Source organism: Cupressus sempervirens, chromosome 11, assembly GCF_028749045.1.
Source record: "Cupressus sempervirens isolate cs-2001-9-10 chromosome 11, ASM2874904v1, whole genome shotgun sequence".
NCBI lineage: Eukaryota > Viridiplantae > Streptophyta > Pinopsida > Cupressales > Cupressaceae > Cupressus > Cupressus sempervirens.
The window spans coordinates 568,414,149-568,439,132 of NC_143128.1; the positions used below are offsets into that span (position 1 = coordinate 568,414,149).

General features: G+C 36.2%; 2 protein-coding genes across 5 annotated transcripts in view; both read left to right on the top strand.

Annotated features, from left to right (window-relative positions):
* Positions 1-24,984, top strand: part of LOC149530900 (uncharacterized) — a 359,431-nt gene that overhangs the window by 168,731 nt on the left and 165,716 nt on the right. The window lies entirely within an intron of this gene.
* LOC149530901 (uncharacterized) lies at positions 1,075-3,499 on the top strand. The gene is made up of 5 exons (XM_089811156.1): positions 1,075-1,568; positions 1,651-2,134; positions 2,363-2,464; positions 2,585-3,002; positions 3,103-3,499. The coding sequence occupies exons 1-5, from the start codon at positions 1,075-1,077 to the stop codon at positions 3,369-3,371; spliced, it is 1,767 nt and encodes a 588-aa protein (XP_089667282.1). The 3' UTR covers positions 3,372-3,499.

Here is a 24,984-nt window from a genome sequence, read left to right on the forward strand (position 1 = left end):
TCTTGTTACACTCGTGTCATCTGGTTCTCATGCTTCTCATCAACAATGTTCTGCTTCATTAATGCATTTTTATAAAGTTTCAGTCGACTTCAATATATTTTTAAAAGTTCAATCATATAGTTGCGTTTCAGATTAAAAAAATATTATAGTTTTTATAGTTTTCAATTCACTATAGTTTTTAGTTTAAAACTTATAAGTTTATATTGTCGGGCTCTTTGATCAATAGTTTAGAATTTAATATAATATATATTTAAATATTTTTAATATAGTTTAAAATTGGAATATGTTAATGTTCGTATATTCACTTTTCAATATTATTATTATTTTGATATTATCATTCAGATTTTATTGTTATGAACTTATTGATATTATTTTTTTAACATTATTATTCAAATCCCATTGTAAATAGTTTAAAATTGCTTATATTATTTTAAATATTTTAATATTTAAATTTAAAGTATGAAATTATGAATAGTATCAATTATTTATTTATTTTCTTGAATAGTTTTAAAACACTTATTATTGTTATTATATTTAATGTAATTAAATAATTTCTGTTATAATTTTTTTTGGCTACATTAACAATTCTAAATTTCAAGAATCTAGATTCTAAATAATACATATTCTTAAATTATTATTTTTGTTTATAGATTGTCAAAATTTTAATATATAATTTTTTTAATAATAATAATATTTAGAAATTAATTCTAGAGAAATTTAAAATAGTTAATATATACAATTTAAGAGTTTATAAACTTATAATAATGTATATATTACTAATTTATTATTTTAAATTTTAATCAATACAATAACATATCTTTTAATTATTGAGAAGATATTTTATATATTTATTAGTGAAAATTTAAATTTCACTCATTTATTAGATTTAATAAAGTTTTACTTTTTGATAAATATTAATTATGACTGTTTTTATTAATTTGGGTTTTATACTAATAAATAGAATCTAGATATTATAATTTATAAATGTACAAAAAAAGTATTTATAGTTTTAGCTCAATACTTAGGTAATATTTTTTTGTCTCTATTAATGTTGTAGGTTGATTTATAATTTCAATGGCATCTGGCTCTGCATCTGCTTCGAACTCAGTTGGTGCAAGTCAACCTGCTGGAAGGAAACCCCCTGATAGTCGTGATGCCACATGGAAACATGGCATAATGGGGCTTGTAGCAGGGACTGTTATTTGTACCTGGTGTATGAAGAAGCATAGTGGAGGCATCAATCACCTCAAATACCATCTTGCAGGCATTCCTTGTCGTGATGCAAAGCCATGTAAGAAGTGTCCTGAGGAGGTCAAACGAGAGATGATAGCCCTCCTTGCAGCGCTAGATGAAAAGAAATTGGAGAGGGCAAGGCAACAGGCAGCAATACAAGAAGCAATTGCTCCTAATTTGTCACGTTCAACAATAATTGAGGTGGATGTGCAACACATTGTTGGCTCTACTCGTGGTCCACGCATGCGTGGCCAATCATCCTCCTCCATTCCAAGCAAATTCAATTTTGTGCCTAGAAGTGAACCAAGATCACAACCTTCATTAGAAGCTATTGGGTGGAATAGGGAGGTGCACAAGGATACAGAGAAGGCTTGCAAACTTTTGGTATTATAACAACATTCCCTTCAATGTGGCAAGGAGTTCATATTGGGAGAGTTTGGTGACGGCATTGACAATTGCGGGCAAAGGGTTCAAAGCCCCTACTCCAAGAGATTTAAGTGGTAGGTTGCTCCAAGATGCTATTGTAGATGCAAAAGAAATTGTTGCTGCTGAAAAGAAGCAATGGCAAAAATATGGATGCTCAATTCTCTTAGATGGTTGGACGGATGGGAGAAACTGCACTCTTATCAATTTTATAGTGGTTTCAAATGGAGTGGTGGTTTTTCTAAAGTCAATTGATGCCTCTAACATAATAAAGAATGCAGAAAATTTGAGCTTGATGTTGGAGGAGGTTGTTTTAGAGGTGGAAATAGAAAATGTTGTCCAAGTTGTTACTGACAATGCAGTAGCATATGTGGCAGCTGGAAGGTTGCTTCAAGAGAGACATCCAACACTTTTTTGGACCCCTTGTGCAGCTTATTGCCTTAACCTTCTTTTGGAGGACATAGGTAAAATTGATTGGGTGAAATCAACTGTCAAAGAAGCACGAGATATAACAATAAATAAATAAATAAATAAATAAATATATATATATATATATAATCACCCATGGGTTCTTCAATTGATGAGAGAGCACACCAAGGGAAAAGAACTTGTGCGATCAGGAGCTACAAGGTTTGCAACAAATTTCTTAACATTGCAACGCATTACTAGTATATTAAGTCCCTTGAAGCAAATGTTTGTGAGTCAGTCATGGGTGGAGTCAACTTACTCAAAGAAAGCTGATGGAGAAAAGATTGTAAAAATCATTTTTGATGTTGATTTTGCAACTAGAGCATTAGAGATTGTCAAGGTAACTTCAACTTAATTTAATTTACAAATTGAATCCTTTATTTTTGATTTAAAATTTTAGATGTTTTTTATGTCATTGCAAGTTGTAATTTGATTTATTTTTCTACTTTATACTTTGTAGGTGATTGAGCCATTGGTGAGGGTCTTGCGCTTGGTGGATGGTGAGAAAAATGTGATGGGATATCTTTATGAGGCAATGGATAGGGCCAAAGAGGCCATCCAACACTATTACAAGGGAGACGCAAATAGATTTGCCCCTATTTGGGACATCATTGATCGCAAGTGGAATAACCAACTCCACCAACCCATTCATGCAGCAGGGTACTTTCTCAACCCCAAGTTCTACTTCTCTGAGTCTAATAGCTTCATAGATGCTAATGGCAAGGTTATGGAGGGTCTGTTCACATGTATTGAGAGGATGGCACCTGTCAGTGTAAGAAGAGACCTCATCCTTTTAGAGTTGCAGAATTATAAGGCAGCTAGAGGGCAACTGTTTTCTTCCAAAATGTGTATACGGGGAAGAGAAATCCAAACACCAAGTGAGAATAAATGAGGTCCTATATCTTGCAATTTATGAATTACAATTATCAGTAGAATATTGTTTAATTACACACAAAAATTAATATATCTTATGTGCAGGTTCTTGGTGGGAAGATTTTGGTGGAAATACGCTAAATTTGCAAAGATTAGCTCTCCAAATTTTGTCTCAGCCTTGTAGCGCTTTTGGCTGTGAGCGTAATTGGAGCCTGTTTGATGCCATTCGCACAAAGAAGTGTAATAAGTTGACACAAAAACGCCTCAATGATCTTGTTTTTGTGCAATATAACCTTCGGCTCCACACAAGAAAAGTGAGGGATCAGCCAGATGAACTCATTGATTTGGATGACATTGATCCCTATAGTGATTGAACAGTCCAAGATGAGGCCTCCTTATTTACAGAGGATGAGATTGCTGATTTTGAGAGGCAAGCTATGGAGGATTTGCCTGCAGCAGTAGGGGAGTTTGGACTTGATGAGATTGAACTGCTGGAGGAGGAACCACTACCATCTACCAACATGGTGGAGCTGCATGTACAATCTTCTACACCAAGAAGGGAACCAGATTTGACTGCGAGGACCATCCCCTCTACCTCTCATTTTTTCTCTAGGGCAGGGAAGAGAAAGATGTAATAACTTTTAATCTCTTAAGTTTCCTAAAGAAGAAATTTATGATGGTGATTTTCAAATACAACAATCATTATAAATTCATAATGATAATAGTTATAACTTATAGTTAGTAGCTAGCTATTGTATTCATTTTCCACTATTTGGCTTAGTATGATGAAGCCATTTTGTAATCCATATGTTTTGGAGTCTTGGACAATCAAATCTAATAAAAAACATTCCCTCATGGTTTTCAGACTTGTTTGATACATTTTGCAATCAGATTTTGCAAAAAAATGGTGATTTTATGAGAAATTTTAGTACTTTTAAAGCTGCCAAGTTTTCGCTGAGTCACAAATAATGGGCTTGCCGAGTACAATCCGAGTCCGAGTATGCGATCTATGATTATATCTACTGTTTGTTCAGAATACAGTGTATCCTGTTTATTGCTGAACTTCCAATTTGGTATATATTTTTATTTGATTAAGGGAAGTGTCGTCCCTTGTATAGTTCTATGTTATTTGACTCTGATTTTGCTTGAATGGTTTTATTGTGCTATCTTCAGAAGGGGAGTATGGAGGAAATTTTGGGATTCTAGGACCCGTCTCTATATGATGTGGACTGCTTCTTAATTACTTCTTTGTATTCCCACAGTTCTTCCTTGAGTTGATTTGTTATATCCATTCCTCGGATTTGGACACTAGTTGTAGGAAAGTTGTTGACTGCAGTAAGACTCCTCTACTTGTCTTATCTTCATCAATCTCTGCTGTTACTGGGTGGGCATGTATGTTGGCCGGACAGTTTGACTGACTTAATACCTTTGATGATTCTGGAATGATTGCTGATTGGGATTCTTCTTTCTGCCTTTCCACGATGTCCCTTTGTCTACTGTGGATTACCAACAGATATGGCGTTATCTAGAGAGGTCGCGGCTATTGTCTTTAATCGCAACGCTCTATTATCTTATTGACTTATTCTTGATAATGATAACAATATTATAATAATTGTGTATTATTTGATTTTTAAGGTAATTCATTTATTTGATTAAGAGTTAAGGATTATATTAGCAAATTACATTTAGTAATGATCTTTATATGGAATGGGTTCATTATGTATTCATGTCATAATTACTTTTTTAGAGCTATAGATAACTTTATCAAATTTTTATTAATTAATATTTTTATAAATGAAAGAATTGCTCAATCCAGAAATAACAAATGGAGTTATTATTAATTAAGGATTAATATGTAATTTCCCCTCCTAAATTTGAAACATCTGGGAGAAAATTATTAAGTGTTTTCTTTTCCTCCTTTCCTCCTTTCTTTGCACTTAATAATTTAAATAATTTTATGTTTATAAGAGTTCCAAGCAAAGGTTAAAAATTTTAAAAAATATGTAAAGTGAAGTTGAGGGAATAAAAGTCATATGAGTTTTTGAATTAGAGGGACCCTTAAAAGTGGAAGTATTAATGTTACTTATTACATGGTCCAAACCATTCCTTTCTTTTAGTAATTTCAAGCAGCTAGTTTGTGAACGGGCATAACCCAGTTGGCAACGTGGCTGGAAGTAGCCAAGAGGTCAGTACATTTCAAATGGGGTGAATATTTGTATGGGCAAAGGGGACTCTTTACAAGGAGGATGGAATATCGATGAGTGAAAGGAAGTATTGGTCGATATCCTGTGTGTGGTAGTGTCTCATAGTAAGTTTTTCCTATCTTCGGCATTGAGAGATATGCCCAGGATAGTTGTAGTTCATTTACAGAGCAGCTAAGCCACAAGTTAAGGGTGCAGAGCGAAAGATTGAAGGTGTCATTGCCTTAGTTGGGAAACTGCACGAGCTAGGGAAGACAAAGTATTGCATAAGGTAACGTCGTTGAGGGGAATGGTAAATCAAGTCACCGTAAATAGCTACTGACAAGACACCACTGGTTGTGTTACTTTAGTACAGTAATTTGTAACAAGAAAAGAAACACCTAGAGAGGCCTCAAGCGATAGCAGACATAACCAACTTGGAAGAGCCATTCTCAATAATGACAACACTAGTGAATGGGAAAGCGTCACTTGCAAGGAGTATTTGGAAGTCACTCTTCAAAGGGGTATTGTTACTAAGATTCATGACAAGGACAGAACAGTATGAAGTGCAATAGCATCCAATATGCTCAATGGAGGATTCCTCAAGCACCTGTTGAAGGGACAATAACACAATATTTGTTGTGAAGAGAGAATTTTTCTAAGCTAGGCGGGTCGAGCAGCGATCTGAGAAAGTCTTCATAATCACCAAAGGTTTGGGTGACAAGCTCGCCAAGCCTAAGGAGCACAGTAAGTTGTTATGCGACATTCGAGTATTCGATACCCAGTAATTCGGTGACTCGGAGGAGTTGTGATCGCAGCCACAAATACCATTTGAATCATCCTGTATAAAGGTCAGTCGGGTTACTTTCTGAGAAGTTCTGGGAAAGAATTAAGTGTTTTTTTCAAAGGGGTTCCCTCTAATCTTATGTATTTGGCATACTATTGCAGAAGCTGCTTTTACTTATTTATATAGGTTGTGCATTGCATTGTAACCCAACCTTGTATTAGTATTGTTTTTGGTTGGAATTATACTGTTATTCCTGTGCTTGTAACTTGCTTAAATACAACTGGCTATCTATTTCTTGGAGGGGCAAACAGGGTGGGTTGTTATGTAATACAAGTTTGACCATTCAGTATTAAATTAGTAAATTATTAGATTGATAAATAAATTGGTATATTGATAATAATCATTATATAAAGTTGGATTTAGTGAAGCAAGTACTAGTTTTGTTCCTCAAGCGTTGATACATTATATTTAAAAGTTGAATATGCTTCCAAATGCAAACTCATAACTTAAGTGAAAAGCGTGAGCATTAAGCCTTTTAAGTGAGAAGTGAGAAGTGTGAGCATGAAGCCTTTTGAGTGAAAAGTGTGAGCATGAAGCCTTTTAAGTGAAAGGTGTGCAGCAGAATCGTTTTGGATTGAAATGTTATAAAAGCAATGCTTTGTGAGAAAATATTCATTCTTTGATTGCTTTTTGTTTGTTTGAGTTTCTCTCCAAGGGTTTGGACGTGGGGTTTGAGAAAATTTGTGAATCCTTCTCTACACTTTCAGCTACTAAATGATCCAGTGAATTGTGTTTTCTGCTGAAAGGTGCTTGAGATCGATGAGTGCTGAGGTATACCAATCTGCTGATTCTGATCTGGAAATTATCATTCCGCATTTGAAAGTATTTACTGAGTTTATTCATTTAAGTTGCTGAATCAAGAGCTGATTGGGACGACTCTTTGTATGGGAGTATTACTTGCAAATTCTAGCTGAAAACCTCATTGAGAGACATCTATGTGTGCTATGGTTTCCTTTTTTGGCGCAGCATTTGATTTGGTAAAGCTACGTGAAAATATAAGGCTGGGCTTTCAAAGATCCATGCATAATACTTGTTATTAATGTCACTGGGAGTTGTTTACATGAGCTACGATTCATTCTGCTTTAGTAGCGTTTATGATTATTGAATATTGGTGTGGAGTCACATTTATCTCTGCTGCAAACTTTCCAAAGGCAGCTACATATAGGTTCCTTAATTAATTTGCATTGCTTATATGTACCTGTTTGTAATAATTGTGAAACTTCATATTGCAATTGAAATTTGGAGTACAAGGAAGCAATAATTGTATTTGTTATTTTAAGCTATTCTATATATTCTGAAAAAAATACATATATCTTCCAAAAAAAAAAAAAAAAACTACAAAACTTAAAAAATCAAAAAGAAATTCTAAAACATTGATTTAGAGCGAGCCAGCGGGGTTCGTTACAGTGGTATCAGAGCAGTTTCTTGCCATCTTGTTCAGTAGGAAAATAAAGCTTACTGTGAATATATCAGTATTATGACCACTAAACAAAAAAATGGGATCACATTGTAAAACAGTTGAATGTGCTGGTGAATCAATTGAATCAAAACGACAAATGGATGACAAAAATAATTTCAAATCCAAAATTTGAGCTAAACATGACATAAATTTTTCAAAGGAAGAAATGTGATGATACAGTGGACACCATTAGAGATCAAGAAAATATTTTCAGTCAAAACTCTAACTCTGATTTTTATATCAGCAATGGCTCATGTAAGATTAAAGTTGCACCTATTGTCATAGCAAAGTCTGAAAATGTTGTGGATAGAGTAATGGATGATAATGCGCATGTTATTGATGACATTGAGGAAAATAGCATAGATATTGATAGACACATTAGTTCTGATTTGCATGACAACAGAGAGGATTTTTGGCATCATAATGATATAGTGGTAGCTACAAATTTGCAGGACATTCGTTTTTGAGTTACCACATGCTAGTGCTTAGGTGTTGGATACGTTGGGTGTGCAATGTAGTTGGAATTCATGTTAGGTTGAGTTAGATGATGCAGTTGTTGGCACAAGTGCCCTATATCGAGCATTTGACGATAATGCAGTTTTAGTGGGCTGTTGAGCTATTTGTTGAGATGTTGAGTAGCATGTGTGTGGTTGTTGATGTGTGCACTGATGATAGCACATATGTTGATTATGAGGTGAGTGATGTAGAGACAATGTCATGTTATGGTACAGATCAACATAGTGTTGAGGTTCACATTGTGGACAATCCTTTGTTCAAGATGAATGCAACCTTGTCTTAAGACAATCTTCTTTTTAAGGTTGATGTTGATCACTCACTTGAGTGGAGTTGAGCACAGTTTACACCATCTGTAGACACAATTCAGTTTCCTATAGTAGTTGTTGGTGATGTTCTTATATCTACAGATTATGATGAGGATGTGGCTACATCCATTTCAGCTACACATTGTTGATATAGTTGGGATTAGTGCATCTATCAAGAGCAATAGAGAACTACACGTTGCACCAGGTTTTCCTATGGTTACATCTACTATAGGCATCGGTGATGAGCTTGATGACAATAGTTATGTTGAGTACTATGATAGTTAGTGCTTGACTGAGCTAGGAACTTTTTATTGGGATTTCCTAAGGAGCATTCATCACAACTTCTTAGATCTGCATATAGAGGATTTCATGATTCATTAGTGTGGATTGGTTCCAAGGTTGTACCATTCATTGGGGGATGAGTGTTTTCCATTTACAATAGATAGGATCAATGGTTGCAAGTTGGATCACTTGCAAAGTCAGCATATCCATGGAAGCCTTGTAGAGGATGGAGATGGTGCCAGTGATATTGTCACTTTCAGATGTTCTAATCTCCATAGTACAAATGGACGTGCATTCAGTGTGCTTTTGGTCCCTAGTGCTTACATGGTTGGCATTGAGGTTTGGTCGGGTCTCATTGATTGGCTTCACCACATGGCTCTTGGTGAAATTTAGTTTAGAGTTGAGCAATAGATATCAGAGGATGTTCTCCTTGGCAGCCTTCTATTCACTGTTTGGAGTCTTTCTAGTGCATCGGGTTTTCAAATAGGGCTCGCAAAGGACTTTTGGGATGTGTACAAGATGCTAAGTATATATGGTTTTTACTTTTGACTCTCATGTGCATGATCTTTTTCAAGTACACAGTGCAGTTGCGCATGTGTTAGATAGTGTGTATAACAACTCACTTTGTGCAGTTTGGGAAGCAAGCTTTCTTAGCTTATTGAGCTACTTCCCTTTGAGATGTTCACTCCTACGACATCTGCAATCAAATTTCATTGAGTTTGACACATTTAATCAATTGTATTGGTGACGATGCTATAGGAGCTAGTTAATGATCATAGGGACATCTCTCAGTCTTATATGTGGGATTCGGGTGGATTGTGATGTTTGATTTTACTCTAGGATACATGCAATATTAGGGATTGTGGACTGTAATCTCTGTAATTAAGCACATTCCAAGTTCACGGGTATGTCAATTCATCATTACAACCCTCGTGAGCTGACACTTGGATTTGAGGGTCTTAATTTGTGTGACTTCCTATTTATAGTAAGTTAGTTGAGCAGGGTTTCCATTTTTGGCAGTACTGTTGTGACACCCTCAGTAGAGATTTCGTTAGTATTTTATTTGGCTTTAATAATGAGATGCATATTAAAAGTTATTTATTAAGTCTAACTTAAATGACTTTATAAATTTAAACTTCATGTTCTATTTGGTGTGTTGAAGAAGCCTCTTTAGTGAGAAGTACGGACAAGAAGACTCTGTCTAACTTAATAAATGACTTTATAAGTTTCATGTTCTAATTTGACGGTGTGTTGGAAAAACCTCTTTAGTGAAAAGTGTGCACAAGTAAACTCTAGCCATTGAAAAATAAAGGACTTATTATACTTAAAAGTTGAATATGCTTCCAAATACAAAATCATAATTTAAGTAAAAAGTGTGAGCATTAAGCCTTTTAAGTGAAAAGTCTAAGCATGAAGCCTTTAAAGTGAAAGGTGTGAAGGAGAAGCTTTTTGGATTGAAATGTTATAAAAGCAATTCTTTGTGAGAAAGCATTCATTAATTTATTGCTTTTTATTTTGTTTGTGTTTCTTTCCAAGGAATTGGACGTGGGGTTTGGGAAAACCTATGATAACTCCTCTACACTTTGAGCTGGTAAATGGTCCAGTGAATTGTGTTTGCTGCTGGAAGGTGCTTGAGATCGATTGTATTAAGATATTCCTTAGTTAAATACTTTCTATAATGGTCAACTACTTGTCTGTAGTCCGTCTTTCAGTCTAGATAGGAATGTTTCCTATCCTATCTTTAGTTTTGTTTCTAATTTCGTCTTCAGTCTACGTCGTCCTTGTAATTCTTTATAAGGAACACATTTGTTTCTCAATTAATTAATCAATCATCCAAAAATCCATTAATTTGCCAATTCCTGAATCTTGTAACATGGTATCAGAGCATGGTTAAATTTTTTCGAAGATAAGAATTTCTTCATTGAAATTTTTGGATCCTTATTTTTGAAATTATTTTGCACATATCTGCTTCCTCATACCTAGTAACGTCTAGGGTTTCGGTTTGCCTTGCTCCTTGCTTCGGTTTATAGGTCTGAAAATCATGAATCTTGTTTCCCACATGAAAATAGCGGCCATTTGCAAATCGCTATATTTTTGTTGGTGTTTTCTGTACAAATCACAATTTACTTAAGGAATATCACACATAAACAAGGTTTGTCTATCCTTGTTGAATATTTTGCTCGCATTATAGCTGTTGGGGCTTTTTTTTTGGTGACAAATCACGACATACAACGTTGTTTTTCTGAGGACATGCACTTGGCATTTTTATGGTGCAAAATCAGGTTTCTTGGTCTCCAATCTTCTCTCTATCATCTCAAACAAAATGCCTATGTTTTGAAAATAAATTGGTCATTTTTCACCTGCAAACATCGTTTTTCTGTTGTTTTTGACCTCCATGGCTATCGACCTGGTTTTTTGCTTGAAACCCTAGTTTTTTGGGTTTGAATTTTTTTCTTGGATTTCATATTCTTGGGTTTTTCGAGATCTCAAATGGGTCTTCATCATATTTTTGTGGGTGCCTTGTTTTCCTTGCCTCAATTTTCGAGCCTACGGATTTGAAATTTGACTTTAGATTCTTTTTGGGTTTTGTATTAGTTCCTCTGGGTACCTATTGATTTTTTGTGGGTCAGCTAGGAATTTTCCTTGAAATCCGTGCCTGTTGAATTTCAGTCTTGAAGTTTGTATCTAAATTCTTAGAAATGGCATCTTTGACTAATTTGATGTTGGAGGGGAGTCTACGTTTCAGTGGCCGCAATTATAACCACTAGAAGTAGTGCATATTAACCATCTTTGAGTATTGTCGTTTGGGTGAACTCTTCCCAGCCAACAACACAAGTTGTCGAGCTTCTTGATCAAGGCGAAGCTGCATTTTTCACCTTCTAAATTTGTTTCTGTTTTTTTTGGGTTTGTTGATTTTCTCCTTAAAAGTCATTTCATCTTGTCTATAATACGCAAGGTTGCGTGATATTCTGGGTTTTACCATTTTTTCCACAAAAACGAAGTTTTGTAATTGCAATCTCTTTTGAGTCATAGCACTCTTCTGGCAAAGCTTCTTGGTTTCAGCATTCTGTAGATCCAGGGAGGGTCTCAGTTATCCTAGAATGTTTCGACACTTGTACTTTGACCATTAAGGGAGGGTATTAAGATAATATCTTTTATATCTTTATTAAGATATTATCTCCTTAGTTAAATAGTTTCTATAATGGTCAACTACTTGTCTGTAGTCTGTCTTTCAGTCTAGATAGGAATGTTTCCTATCCTGTGTTCAGTTTTGTTTCTAATTTCGTCTTCAGTCTATGTTGTTTCTTTTAGAAACAATGTCCTTGTAATTCTTTATAAGGAACACACTTGTTCCTCTGTTAATCAATCAATCATCCGAAAATCCGTTAATTTGCCAATTCTTGAATCTTGTAACAGATTGGTGCTAAGGTATGCCAGTCTACTGATTCTGATCTGCAAATTATCATACTGAATTTGAAGGTATTTACTGTTTTTGTTTATTGAAGTTGTTGCAATCAAGAGCTGACTGGGATGATTCTTTGTATGGGGGTACTACTCACAAATTCTGGCTGAAAATGTCATTGATAGATGTCTATGTGTGCTGTGGTTTCCTGTGTTGGAGCAGCGTTTAATTTGGGGAAGCTGCATGAAAATATAAGGCTGGGCGTGTTAATTCTATAACTTCGAAATCATCCTGGTCTGATGGTACAGATCATTCAGATCTGACTGTGCTTAGTCTTCAGTCAAGATTGACAACTCACTTAGGAAATTTGTTTAAAGTTTGATCTTGAACAAGTTTAGTTAGTTAATCGCTAACTAAATCTTTTCCTATACTAGGCGCCGATTTTGGAAGACAATCAAGGGCCGACCTAGATAGGGTCATGTCCCTTGAAGGACATGCCCTTTGATTACCTTATAAATATAAGACAAGTGTGAGGATAGAGAACACACAAAAATTGATAAGTCTGCTTCTCTATAACACTGCCTTATGTGAGTTGCTTGGACATACAGAAATTCAGAATATAATAATACTTATTATTATACTTCCTATATAGATCGATATATTAAGATTCATCTTCAGCATTACTACAAGAAGTAACTCAGTCTGATTATTACAGAATTTGCAGAAACTTTACAGGGCATTCATAGAAAATTTCATAATACTTGTTATTAACACCACTAGGAGGTGTTTACATGACCTACAATTCATTCTGCTATAGCAGTGTTTATGATTACTGAATATTGGTGAGGAATCACATCTATCTCTACTGCAAACTTGCCAACACCAATTACATACAGGCTCCTTAATTAATTTGCTTTGCTTATATGTATTTGTTTATAATTTTTGCAAAACTTTATAATTGCAATTGAAATTTGGGTGTACTAGAAAGCCATAATTGTTTTTCAATAATTATATTTGTTATTTCAAGCTTTTCTATAGATTCTGAAAACTACAAAAAAAACATATATCTTCAAAAAACTCAAAAAACTATAAAACTTCGAAAACCTAAAAGAAATTCTACAACACTGAGTTAGAGTGAGCCAGCAGGATTCATTACAAATATATCCAATGATGGGTAAGAAGAAGCCCACGAGGATTCACCCACACTCATGTTACCTTCTCCTACACACAGGTTAAACAAGAGTCTTAAGTTTGACAAGATGAGTGAAAGTTTGGATGATATATTAAATTAACAGAGTCCACCTTTTAATAAATCAGGACTTAGTTATAAAGAATATCAAAAGGCAAAGAAAAAGGAAGCACAGAGGTATATTGAAGTCCTAAATAGCAGTATCAGAAATAAAGTTAGCAAGAAGAGTGAAGTCCCACATAAATTAAGCAATAGTCCAAAAGACAAAATAATAACTTCAAAAGGTCCTTACCTCCAAGGCAAGTGCGTATGTCCATGTTACATTATTCTTTCTATGTGTACTGCTATTCATGTAATCATTTTGGTCATAGATTGCAGAAAACACGTGAGATATAATTATGGTTGGAACAAGAATAGAAGACCTTATGGATTCTCTAGTAGGAACTACAATGCATATGGTGCTTTATGGAATTATCTCATTTATTCCTTTTGTGGATTATAATGCCATATGCAACACATGTAATAACTATAGACATACATCACGACATTGTAGAAATGGTTTGTGAAACCATTTAGACAACAAAAGATGAAGCATACCAAGACCAAACAAAAGGCAAAGCCTACTTAAGAATGGTCAACGAAACAAGAGAAAGATAATGAGAAGAAAAAATCTATGATTGTACAAAATGCACTTAATGCACAAATTTGAGGAGATGCACAAATTCAGGGGGAGCTAATCATTTCAATATCTTACTAGACCTGTGGAAAATACAATTCAAAGATGGATCGGCTAATGCATATTCTATATAATGGTAATAAGTATCTCACTCATTGATTTCAAGAAAGAGAGAGAAATTGAAAAATAAAATTGATAATTCGTGCCAAAATGATCGCCTTCTTCATTTAACAGCCATAATTGAAGTATTAGAGAATAATGGGATAGCTAAAGAAATTATTGAATAAGGTGATACAAATCAGATTTGGGCAGCCATAGAGAAATATATTACACAAGCATTATAGAAACAAAGGATAGAGAGTTGAGAGGAAGGGTGATGTAGAGTGCTCACACCAAAAGCCTAGTGAGACCACAAACTTCAACACCTTAATGTAACTCTACCTTATCAACTCCTGTAAAGCCCTTAAAGACTCTATCCAACAAGTTTCAGCATAGAGTCAACTTCTACACAACTCTTCAATCTTCCAAACAACTTTCCTTGACTCTAGGGATTAACGATGGGAAAATGAGCACAAACTAAGAAATGGATTCCCATCTGTTCTTTGGACTAAACTAACACCTAGAACATTCCAAGAGACACTCAAGGATTGGATTTCTACAATTATTAGACTTCCTCAACTCCTACAATGCAAAGTTGCTCTTAAGAGACCTAATTCCCCTTGAAGCCTTTTTAGTAGTTTTAGGACAGTAACTTGGACTTTTCCCACAAAACTTGGTAAACAAACTAGGGTTTCAGAGACCCTTTTGAAAGTTCCTTCAATCCCCCAAACACCAATTTCCCAACCTACTCCAACACCCTTGAACCTACACAAGCTTCACAGGCCTAATTGGCCAAATCAAGCATGAAATACTTGGTAATGAACAAAGATGGGTACCTAGGTTTAGTTTGTTGTTGTAGAAGGCTTTCCCTGACTTATTTCACCAAGACATGACCACTCACCAAGTTCTATGGCTTCATTCCAAGCCCTGTCCACAAATCAGCACTTTCTTGACTGAATACATAACATCATTCAGCCTAGGGCACGTTCATTTGACCTTTGAACTCTTTGAGAAAAATCCACCACTTAGGAATCTTAAAGTACATGCCATAACCTTGCAAATTCCAAAAGGCCATGGAAAACCAACCATGGAATTGCTGGCTAGGGCCACATCTTCTTGGAAATCCTCAATTTCAGGGTTTGAAAACCTACTTGCAGTAAAAATGCTATAACTTGCTTTAGACTGAACCAATCAATATGAAGTGAAATGCAATGTAACCTAGACTCAGAAACCTCTGAGTTCATGCAATTGGATCTGATCTCCCAATGCGTACACTTCTGTACAATAGAGAAATGTTCAGAAAATCTGTATATTTTTTATGCAAAAAATGCTTGAACATACACACCTCACACCTCTGACCTCCTTGAGGGCGTTAGTAACCAAATACATCATTGCCAACCGATACTTGGGTGGTTGGATCAGTTACAAGACCCGTTGCAACGTTTTTGCAAAAAAATGTCAAAAATGTCACAAAGTTGTCAGCAACTTTTCTTGCAAAAAGCAATTTTTGAACTATTGTCTCCTAGAACTTAATGACTTGGACAGTTGCAACTCTTAAGACCTTAATATGATGAAATGACTCATAAAACACACCTAGAGTCACTTTATTAGCTAAAACAACCAAAAACAAGATCCTTAGGACTAAGTGAACTTGGGCTTATATATGCACCTTAAGTTCCTTAACCTCACAAAAGGATCAACCTTATTAAAAACAAGCGAAAACCAACATATTAATGGGGTGAATCATCTCCCCACGTTCCATCATGAGCCTCCTTCAAGTTGATTTGATGACGTATCATGTCACCTAGGTGCCCTGCACCAAAGGGGTAGGATAAGGGAATCTTCGATAGGGAGGAGACATGTAATGTCCCAATTTCAAATAGAATTTAAATAATAATTAAATAATTATTAAATAAAGAATGATAGTAAAACTAAATAAAATCTTAATTAAATAAAATCAGTAAAAATATTATTATTAAAGAAAAATAAGGATACACACACACACACACACACACACATATTATCATCTAAACATACCGTCATAATATTATTTACTATTGCATATCAAGAAAGAACAAAAGAGTTTTACATTAACACAATTTCTAAAATAAGTCCTAGATCTGCAATTACGAGAGTTCTGTCCACCTTATATACAAAAAAAATCCATTATGGCTTCCACAGAGAAATAATATCAAAAAATATATATGAAAATGGGACAGTTATAGAACAACTATTCTTCTTCGTCGCCGAACTCGGTGGTAGTGAAATGCATAGGAGATGGCATGAAGAGATTAGCAGGAACCTCTCTGTCCACAACTTGCCTCTTCCAGTTCCCTTCTTTTTTGAGCTTTTTAATAAACTGTGCCAATGGAATGTTGAACTCATCAACATCTTTCAAGGTTTTATAAGCATGCACCAAATCCTTCTATTCTAGCACTCCTTTGCCCTCCTGTAACAATTAGAGGAATTGCTTTTCCTTGATGTTTAGGACAGTTGTAATTTGCAATGCAATATTAACGAATATGAGTCTCCTCAAAGACTCAGTAAGGCATCTACCTTTACCCTGGAATATGTCATTATTCTTATAATTCCAAAGAAACTAGAGTACAAGAAAGAATAGACTAGAACACACTACAAGAATTGCTTCTATTACTGATTTTTCCAGAAAGAATGTTATCAAATGAGAAATTAAAACCAAGCTTGAGACTAAAGAGGTTCTATACTTCCCGACCATAAAAACAGTGGAAAAACGCATGGACGGCAGATTTAGGTTGCTTGCATAGGGAGCAAATGTCATAGTCCCTGTTGGCTTTTTAAAAGGAAGTTTATGAATCAATAACCTCCACAGAAAGAAAACAACTTTAGCTTCAATAGGTCTAGCCCACATGTTAGAGATAATCTTTTTCCATTTATTATGTGGAAGAGACATGTGTCAACATGAATTAGGATGGTCAAGAATAACTGCTATTTCTGGAGTCATTATAAGAGAACTCTGCCTGAGGTAAAACAGTATCCCATGCAGCACCATAGTCCTTGTTAAGGCATCTAAGAAGGTTACCTAAGGACCTATTGATGACCTCAGTCTGCCCATCTGATTGGGGATGATAGGCAGATGACATAGTAACATTGGTGCCCAATCTTTTCCACAAGTTATGCCAAAAATTTCCTACAAACTTAGGATCCTTGTCGGACACAATAGTAAGAGGAAGTCCATGAAGTCTTACAATCTCTTTAAGGAAAAGGCCTGCTATACTAGAAGCATCATGTGTTGTCTTACAAGGTAAGAAATGTGCCATTTTGGAAAATATGTCCACAACCACATGTATACTGTCATAACTAGATTTGGTCCATGGAAGACCCAAAACAAAGTCCATGCTGACTGAATCCCAAGGCTTTGTAGGTATAGGCAATGGAGTATACAAGCCTTGATTAGAACTTTTCCCCTTAGCCCTTTGATAGATCAAACAAGTTTTTACAAACTTCCTAACATCTGATTGCATTCTAGGCCAAAAGTATAATCTTTTTACTAACTCCAAGGTTTTGTCAAGGCCAAAATGACCAGCTAGGCTTCCACAATGCTTTTCCTCGATTATATTTTCCCTCATAGAACACTGAGGTATACATAGTTGACTTTCTTTGAACAAAAGGCCGTCTTGAATGATATAGTCTGCAAAATCAGTATGATATATATCCCCTAATTCCAAACAAACTTGAGAAGCTTCATGAAAATCTTCATCAGTAGGATACATGTCCTTCAAGACAGAAATACCAACACTCTCCATTAGGATTTCTTGAATGGCTAGATTCGTTCTACTCAAGGCATCAACTACCTTGTTAGCCACCCCTTTCTTGTGCTTGATAGAGAAGGTATAAGACTGCAAGTACTCCATCCATTTGACATGTCTATGGTTCAACTTTTCCTGTCTATTCAAAAAACTCAAGTCTTGATTGTCAGTGTAAACAATAAATTCTTTAGCTAATAAGTAGTGTCTTGACTTCTAAGGGACTGAACCATAGCATATAATTCTAGATCATAAGTAGAGTATTTTTGATTTGCCTCATTAAGTTTTTCACTGAAAAATGCCACAGGCTTGCCTTCTTGACTTAAGACACCACCAATTTCTCTCTTACTAGCATCACACTCTATAGTGAAAACCTTGTTGAAATAAGGTAAAACCAATATAGGTTGTTGTACTACCTTTGTTTTCAAGTATTCATATGACTGATTTGCATCTTTAGTCCACACAAATTTACATTTCCTTCCATCCTTGACAATATCAATCATAGGTGCAATTATCCCACTAAAATTCTTTACAAATTTTCTATAAAAACTAGTAAGGCCATGAAAACTCTTTACCTCGCCAGCAAATGTTGGAGTAGGCCAATTCAATATAGCTTCAACCTTAGAAGGATCCATCTTTAGGTTGCCTTTGGAGATGACAAATCCAAGAAACACAAGCTCTTCCTGCAAAAACACACATTTGTCCAAGTTGATCTTTAACTGCTCCTCATGTAGCCTCTTTAGGACCATATCAAGATGTGTTAGATGTTCATGCTTATTTTTGCTAAAAATCAAGATATCATCTAGATACACAACAATAAAAACTTTTATGAAAGGCTTAAGGACTTCATTCATCAATTACATAAAGGTGCTTGGAGTATTGGAAAGGCCAAAAGGCATCACAACCTATTCAAACAATACCTCATTGGTTTTGAAGGTAGTTTTTCACTTATCCCCCTCTCTAATCCTAATTTGGTGGTAGCCACTCTTCAAGTCAATCTTGAAATAATATCTTGCATTTGCCAAGCAATCCATTAGATCTTCCATTCTAGGCATTGGGAACCTATATCTGATAGTTATCTTGTTTATGGCTTTAGAGTCAATACATAGTCTCCATGTACCTTACTTTGTAGGAGCTAGTACTGCTGGAACAGCACAACGGCTGATGCACTTCCTTATGAAACCTTTCTCTAACAATCCTTGTATTTGCCTTGCTACTTCAACATTCTGCTCTGGAGTTAGTTTGTAGGCAGCCTTGTTGGGTAGTGTTGAGCCAGAAATAAGGTCTATGCAATGACTTATCTCCCTTTTAGGTGGCAAGGTATCCGTGTTCTCATCAGCAACTATCCCTTTATACTGATCCAATAGGTCTGCAACTTCCTTTAGGCTTACTTTCCTCAAGGTCTCTTGTGTTTGCTTCTCCTTCCTAGTTATATTTTCCTTAGGTTTCACCACAGCAGCAAAACATGGCATCTTATCTTCTTTTAGTCCCTTCAAGAATTCTTTTTCACCTACTAACATGACAGTACTAGGCATATTCTTATCCTTATGTTCTCCTACCAATGGTGTCATGGTGTAAGTTTCCCCATCTTTGGTCAAGGTATACACATTGGTCTTCCCTTCATGTTGGGCATTTGTGTCAGATTGCCAAGGCCTACCAAGGAGAAGATGACAAGCATCCATATCCACTATTTCACACATGACTTTATCCCTATATTCTCCAATCTGAAACTCAACACGACATTGCTCATTTACTAAGGTCTGCTGCTCCTTACTTAGCCAAGAAACCTTATAGGGATTTGGATGTGGGATTCTTTTTAAACCTAGTTTATTCACCATTTTAGTAGAAGCTAGATTTTCAGTAGAGCCTGAATCAACAAAGACTTTACATACTTTTCCTTTCACCTTGCAAGCTGTTTTGAAGATAGACTTTCTTTGAGGAGGTTCTTTGTTGAGTGGTACCAAGAGTGATTAATTGAACATCAATCTTTCTCCTGTGTCTGGGCCTGCATGTTTTGAAGAAGATGCAGCAGTATCGAATGAAGTGTTACTTTGGCAATCTTCATCTTGGAGTAATTGGATTCTCCTCTCTCCTTGGTTAGCTGAACCTATCTTTTCTGGACACTAAAAGGATTGATGCCCAACTTGATTACAAGAGAAACATCTTCCAGTGAACATACTTATTCCGCTTCCTCCAAATCTTCCTCTTGGACTAGGTCTTCTTCCCCTAAAGGAGCCTCTACTGCTACTGTCACTTTCTGTCCCTTGACTACTGTTAGTCTCTCCTTGTTGTCTTGGATAGCTTCCTCTTCCAAAGAATCTGCCTCTTCTGCTAAAAGAGTTTCCTCTTCCTCTATTATTTTGCTCACCTTTCCTCTTTTGATTCCACTGACACCAAAGTTAACTCATCTTGAATATTATATTTGAGCCCATTAATGTACCTTGCAAGTTTTTGTTTTTCATTCTCATACAATTTAGACCTAAGACTCAAGGTATGAAATTGTTGAGTGTAAGTACTTACATCCATGTCTTTCTGCTTGAGATTATGTAGCCTCTTATGGACCATCACTTCATAATCCTCAGGAACAAACTGCTTCATGATCTTTGCCACCATCCTCTTCCATGTGGCAATGGACTGCTTCTCTTCCTCTACCCTTTCATTTTGGAAGACGTTCCACCAACTTAGGTCTAGACCTTTCAACTTGGCTTTGGCCACTTTCACCCTCTGATTTGTAGGTATCTCCTTAGCCTCAAAATGGTTTTCAAGAGCCTCCAACCAATCCATGCCTGCTTCTCGTTACAACTTCCCATCAAACATGGGTAAGTCTCCTTTGTCTTTTCTTCCTACCCTCTGGAGGACTGCTACAATGATCCTCTGATCTTCAGGCATGTTAGGCAAGTTATCTCCATCTTCTTCTTCTTCAAACTCCTCATGCTCTCCTCTTTGTACTTGCCGTTTCAATTTATCAAGTCCTCTCTTCATTGCTCTTTTTTTTTCTCTAACTGCCATGCTCTCAACCATATGTTCTTTCACAATCTTTGCCAACTCAATGTTGGTTATCCTCACGGGAATATCTTCCCCTTCTGCCATCTTGTTCTCCCCAATAGATTCAAAGTGGCTTTGATACCACTTGATGCAGAATGTTCACACCAAAAGCCTAGTGAGACCACAAACATCAACACCTTAATATAACTCTACCTTATCAACTCCTCTAAAGCCCTTAAAGACTCTATCCAACAAATTTCAACATAAAGTCAACTTCTACACAACTCTTCAGTCTTCCAAACAACTTTCGCTCATTCCGACTCTAGGGATTAACAATGGGAAAATGAGCACAAACTAAGAAATGGATTCCCATCTATTCCTTGGACCAAACTAACACCTACAACATTTCAAGGGACACTCAAGGATTGGATTTCTACAATTGTTAGGCTTCCCCAATTCCTACTATGCAAAGTTGCTCTTAAGAAACTTAATTCCCCTTGCAGCCTTTTTACTGGTTTTAGGACTGTAACTTGGACTTTTCCCGAAGAACTTGGTAAACAAACTAGGGTTTCAGATACCGTTTTGGAAGTTCCTTCAATCCCCCAAACACCAACTTCCCAACCTACTCTAGCACCCCTGAACCTACACAGGTCTCATAGGCCTAATTGGACAAATCAAGCATGGAATACTTGGTAATGAACAAAGATGGGTACCTAGGTTTGATTTGTTGTTGTAGAAGGCTTTACCTGACTTACCTCACCAAGAAATGACCATTCACTAAGTTCTACGGCCTCATTCCAAGCCCTGTCCACAAAATCAGCACTGTCTTGACTGAATACATAGCAATATTCAGCCTAGGGCACGTTCATTTAATGCTTGTAGTACATGCCGTAACCTTGGAAATTCCAGAAGGCCATGGAAAACCAACTGTGGAATTGCAGGTTAGGGCCACATCTTCTTGGAAACCCTCAATTTCAGGGTTTGTAAACCTTCTTGCAGTAAAAATGCAATAACTTGCTTTAGACTGAACCAATCAATATGAAATCAAATGCAATGTAAACTAGACTCAGAAACCTCTAAGTTCATGCAAGTGGATCTGATCTCCCAATCTGTACAGTATCGTACAACAAAGAAATGCTTAGAAAATCCGTATATTTCTTATGCAAAAAATGCTGGAACGTACACGCCTCGCACCTCTGACCTCCTTGAGGGTGTTAGAAACCAAATACATCATTTCCAACTGATACTTGGCTGGTTGGAGCAGTTACAAGACCCGTTGTAACGTTTTTGCAAAACAAGTCAAAAATGTCAAAAAGTTGTCAGCAACTTTTCTTGCAAAAAGCAATTTTTCAACTATTGCCTCCTAGAACTTAATGACTTGGACATTTGCAACTCTTAGGACCCTAATATGATGAAATGACTCATAAAACACACCTAGAGTCAGTTTATTAGCTAAAATAACCAAAAACAAGATCCTTAGGACATAAGTGAACTTGGGCTTATATATGCACCTTAAGTTCGTTGACCTCACAAAATGATCAACCTTATTACAAACAAGCAAAAACCAACATATTAATGAGGTGGATCATCACCCCATGTTGTTCCATCACAAGCCTCCTTCAAGTTGATCAGATGACCTGTCATGTCACCTAGGTGCCCTGCACCAAAGGAGTAGAATGAGCGAATCTTCGATAGGGAGGAGACACATCATGTCCCAATTTCAAATAGAATTTAAATACTAATTAAATAAAGAATGATAGTAAAACTAAATAGAATTTTAATTAAATAAAATCAATAAAAATATTATTATTAAAGAAAAACAAATAGACACACACACACACACACACACATATAATATTATCTTTTAAAGATACCATTATAATATTATTTACTATTGCAGATCAAGAAAGAACGAAAGAGTTTTACATTAACACAATTTCTAAAATAAGTCCTAGATCTACAACTACGAGAGTTTTGTCCACCCAATATACAAAAAAAAATCCATTATGGCTTCCATAGAGAAATTATATTAAAAAAATATATATCAAAATGAGACAGTCATAGAACAACTATTCTTGTTCGTCACTGGACTCAGTGGTAGTGAAATGCATAGGAGATGGCATGAAGAGATTAGCAGGAACCTCCCTGTCCACAACTTGCCTCGTCCAGTTTCCTTCTTTTTTGAGCTTTTTAATAAACTGTGCCAGTGGTATGTTGAACTCATCATCTTTCAGGGTTGTATAACCATGCATCAAATCCTTCTATTCTAGCACTCCTTTGCCCTCCTGTAACAGCTAGAGGAATTGCTATTCCTTGATCTTGAGGACAGTTGTAACCTGCAATGCAATATCAACAAATATGAGTCTGCTGAAAGACTCAGTAAGGCATCTACCTTTACCCTGGAATATGTCATTATTCTTATATTTGTAAAATATCCAGAGTACAATAGAAGAAAGAATAGACCAGAACACATTACAACAATTGCTTCTATTACTGATTTTTCAAGAAAGAATGTTATCAAATGAGAAATTACAACCAAGCTTGAGACCAAAGAGGTTCTATACTTCCCAACCATAAAAACAGTGGAAAAACACATGAATGACAGATTTAGGTTGCTTGCACAGGGAGCAAATGTCATAGTCCCCGCTGGCTTTTTAAAATGAAGTTTATGAATCAATAACCTCTGTAGAAAGCAAACAACTTTATCTTCAATAGGTCTAGCCCATAGGTTAGAGATAATATTTTTCCATTTATTATGGGGAAGAAACATGTCTCAGCATGAATTAAGATGGACACTGGAGGAGAGACAAGAGTAAACATATTTGGCTTTAAGAAGGTGAAAGGGGGAAGAGTTTGGCCAATGCAGCTGAGAGAGGCAAGAGTCCGTGGAGCAGCACATAGTTCTAACACTAGAACTATCAAGAGCATTTTTTATCAGACAGTAAGATCTCTGAGATGAAGGAATATTGAACTTGTCTGTAATGTTTGCCGACTGCAAAAGACCCCCATTACATAGAATATCCTTGAAAGTGCAGATGTCTTCCTTAGCCTATTTCTTTGCAGAACACCCCGGCACAAGAGCTAAAGGCTTGGAGCTACTTCTTAGGCTCCACCAAATAGAGCTCTTAGCACACCATATATTTGCCTACTCCAACCTCTTTATACTTGCAAGCAATGCTCTCACACTTGTCCAAGTTTTCCATGGTGATCTGAATACATGGGAACCTCCTACCGCATATTTGCTTCCCATGGCAGAAAATCTAACGTGTCCAGGTTACTTTAGAATCTAGCTCCACAATGGTGTCCATTGTTCAAGCTATACCTAATGAGTACTTTGCAAGGTTCATTGCCTTGAACTGCTTTAGCAATCCATTTTACTACGAGGGTGATGCCTTGCAGCCTGAGATCTTTCAAGCCTAGCCCTCCAAGATCTTTGGTTTTGGTACACCAATCCCACCTCACAGTATGGGACTTCTTAGTTCCCTTCCCTTCTGACCATAGGAAATTAGTTCCCTTCCCTTCTTAGTTCCCTTCCCTTCTGACCATAGGATAATGTTCTATAAGAACTCAAATTGGTTGACATTGAACAACCAGGCTAAGGAGAAGTACACTGAGTAAGAAGATAAGATTTTCAGACATATCTGTAACCTTCCAACCATAGTTAAGTAGAAAGTGTTCCATTGACTAAGTTTCGCATTGATATTTTATCTAATCCAGTTCCACATGTCATTGATGTAAGGATTAACATCAAATGGAATGCCAAGATATCTCACAACATGCTCGGCCCCCGCACCCCCTCCCCCCCCAGCAAATACCAACTTGCTGCACCAAGGAGGGGGGAGACAAGTCCCATCCAAGCATAATAGATTTGGAGATGGAAATTTTGCTACTTGGAGCTGAGCAAAAGATATCAAGTTTTGTCATCAAATGATCCATGTTATCCTCTTCAAGGACAAGTAGAATGGTTGTGTCATCAGAAAACTGCACATTGTAGATTTCTTCATTATTTGGGAGTCTAGGGCCTTGGACTTTGGGAGAAAGAGAACTGTCGCTTGGAAGATAATGGAGAGAATCAACTGCTATAAAAAAGAGGGTTGGAGCCAAGGGGCAACTCTGCCTGATTGATCTAGATAGCTCAAAGAATTTAGATCTGTTCTTGTTCACCTCTAATGCTGCTTTGACATCCTTCATTAGTGTTCCAGCGATATAAGAAAATGTTGGCGGAAAACCAAGGGCTTCTAGCATCATTAGGATAAACCCCATT

Coding starts and splice junctions, on each gene's coding strand:
- LOC149530901 (XM_089811156.1), top strand. CDS start 1,075: ATGGCATCTGGCTCTGCATCTGCTTCGAACTCAGTTGGTGCAAGTCAA. Junction 2,135..2,362: donor ACATAGGTAAAATTGATTGG/GTGAAATCAACT, acceptor TTTGTGAGTCAG/TCATGGGTGGAGTCAACTTA. Junction 2,465..2,584: donor GAGCATTAGAGATTGTCAAG/GTAACTTCAACT, acceptor TATACTTTGTAG/GTGATTGAGCCATTGGTGAG.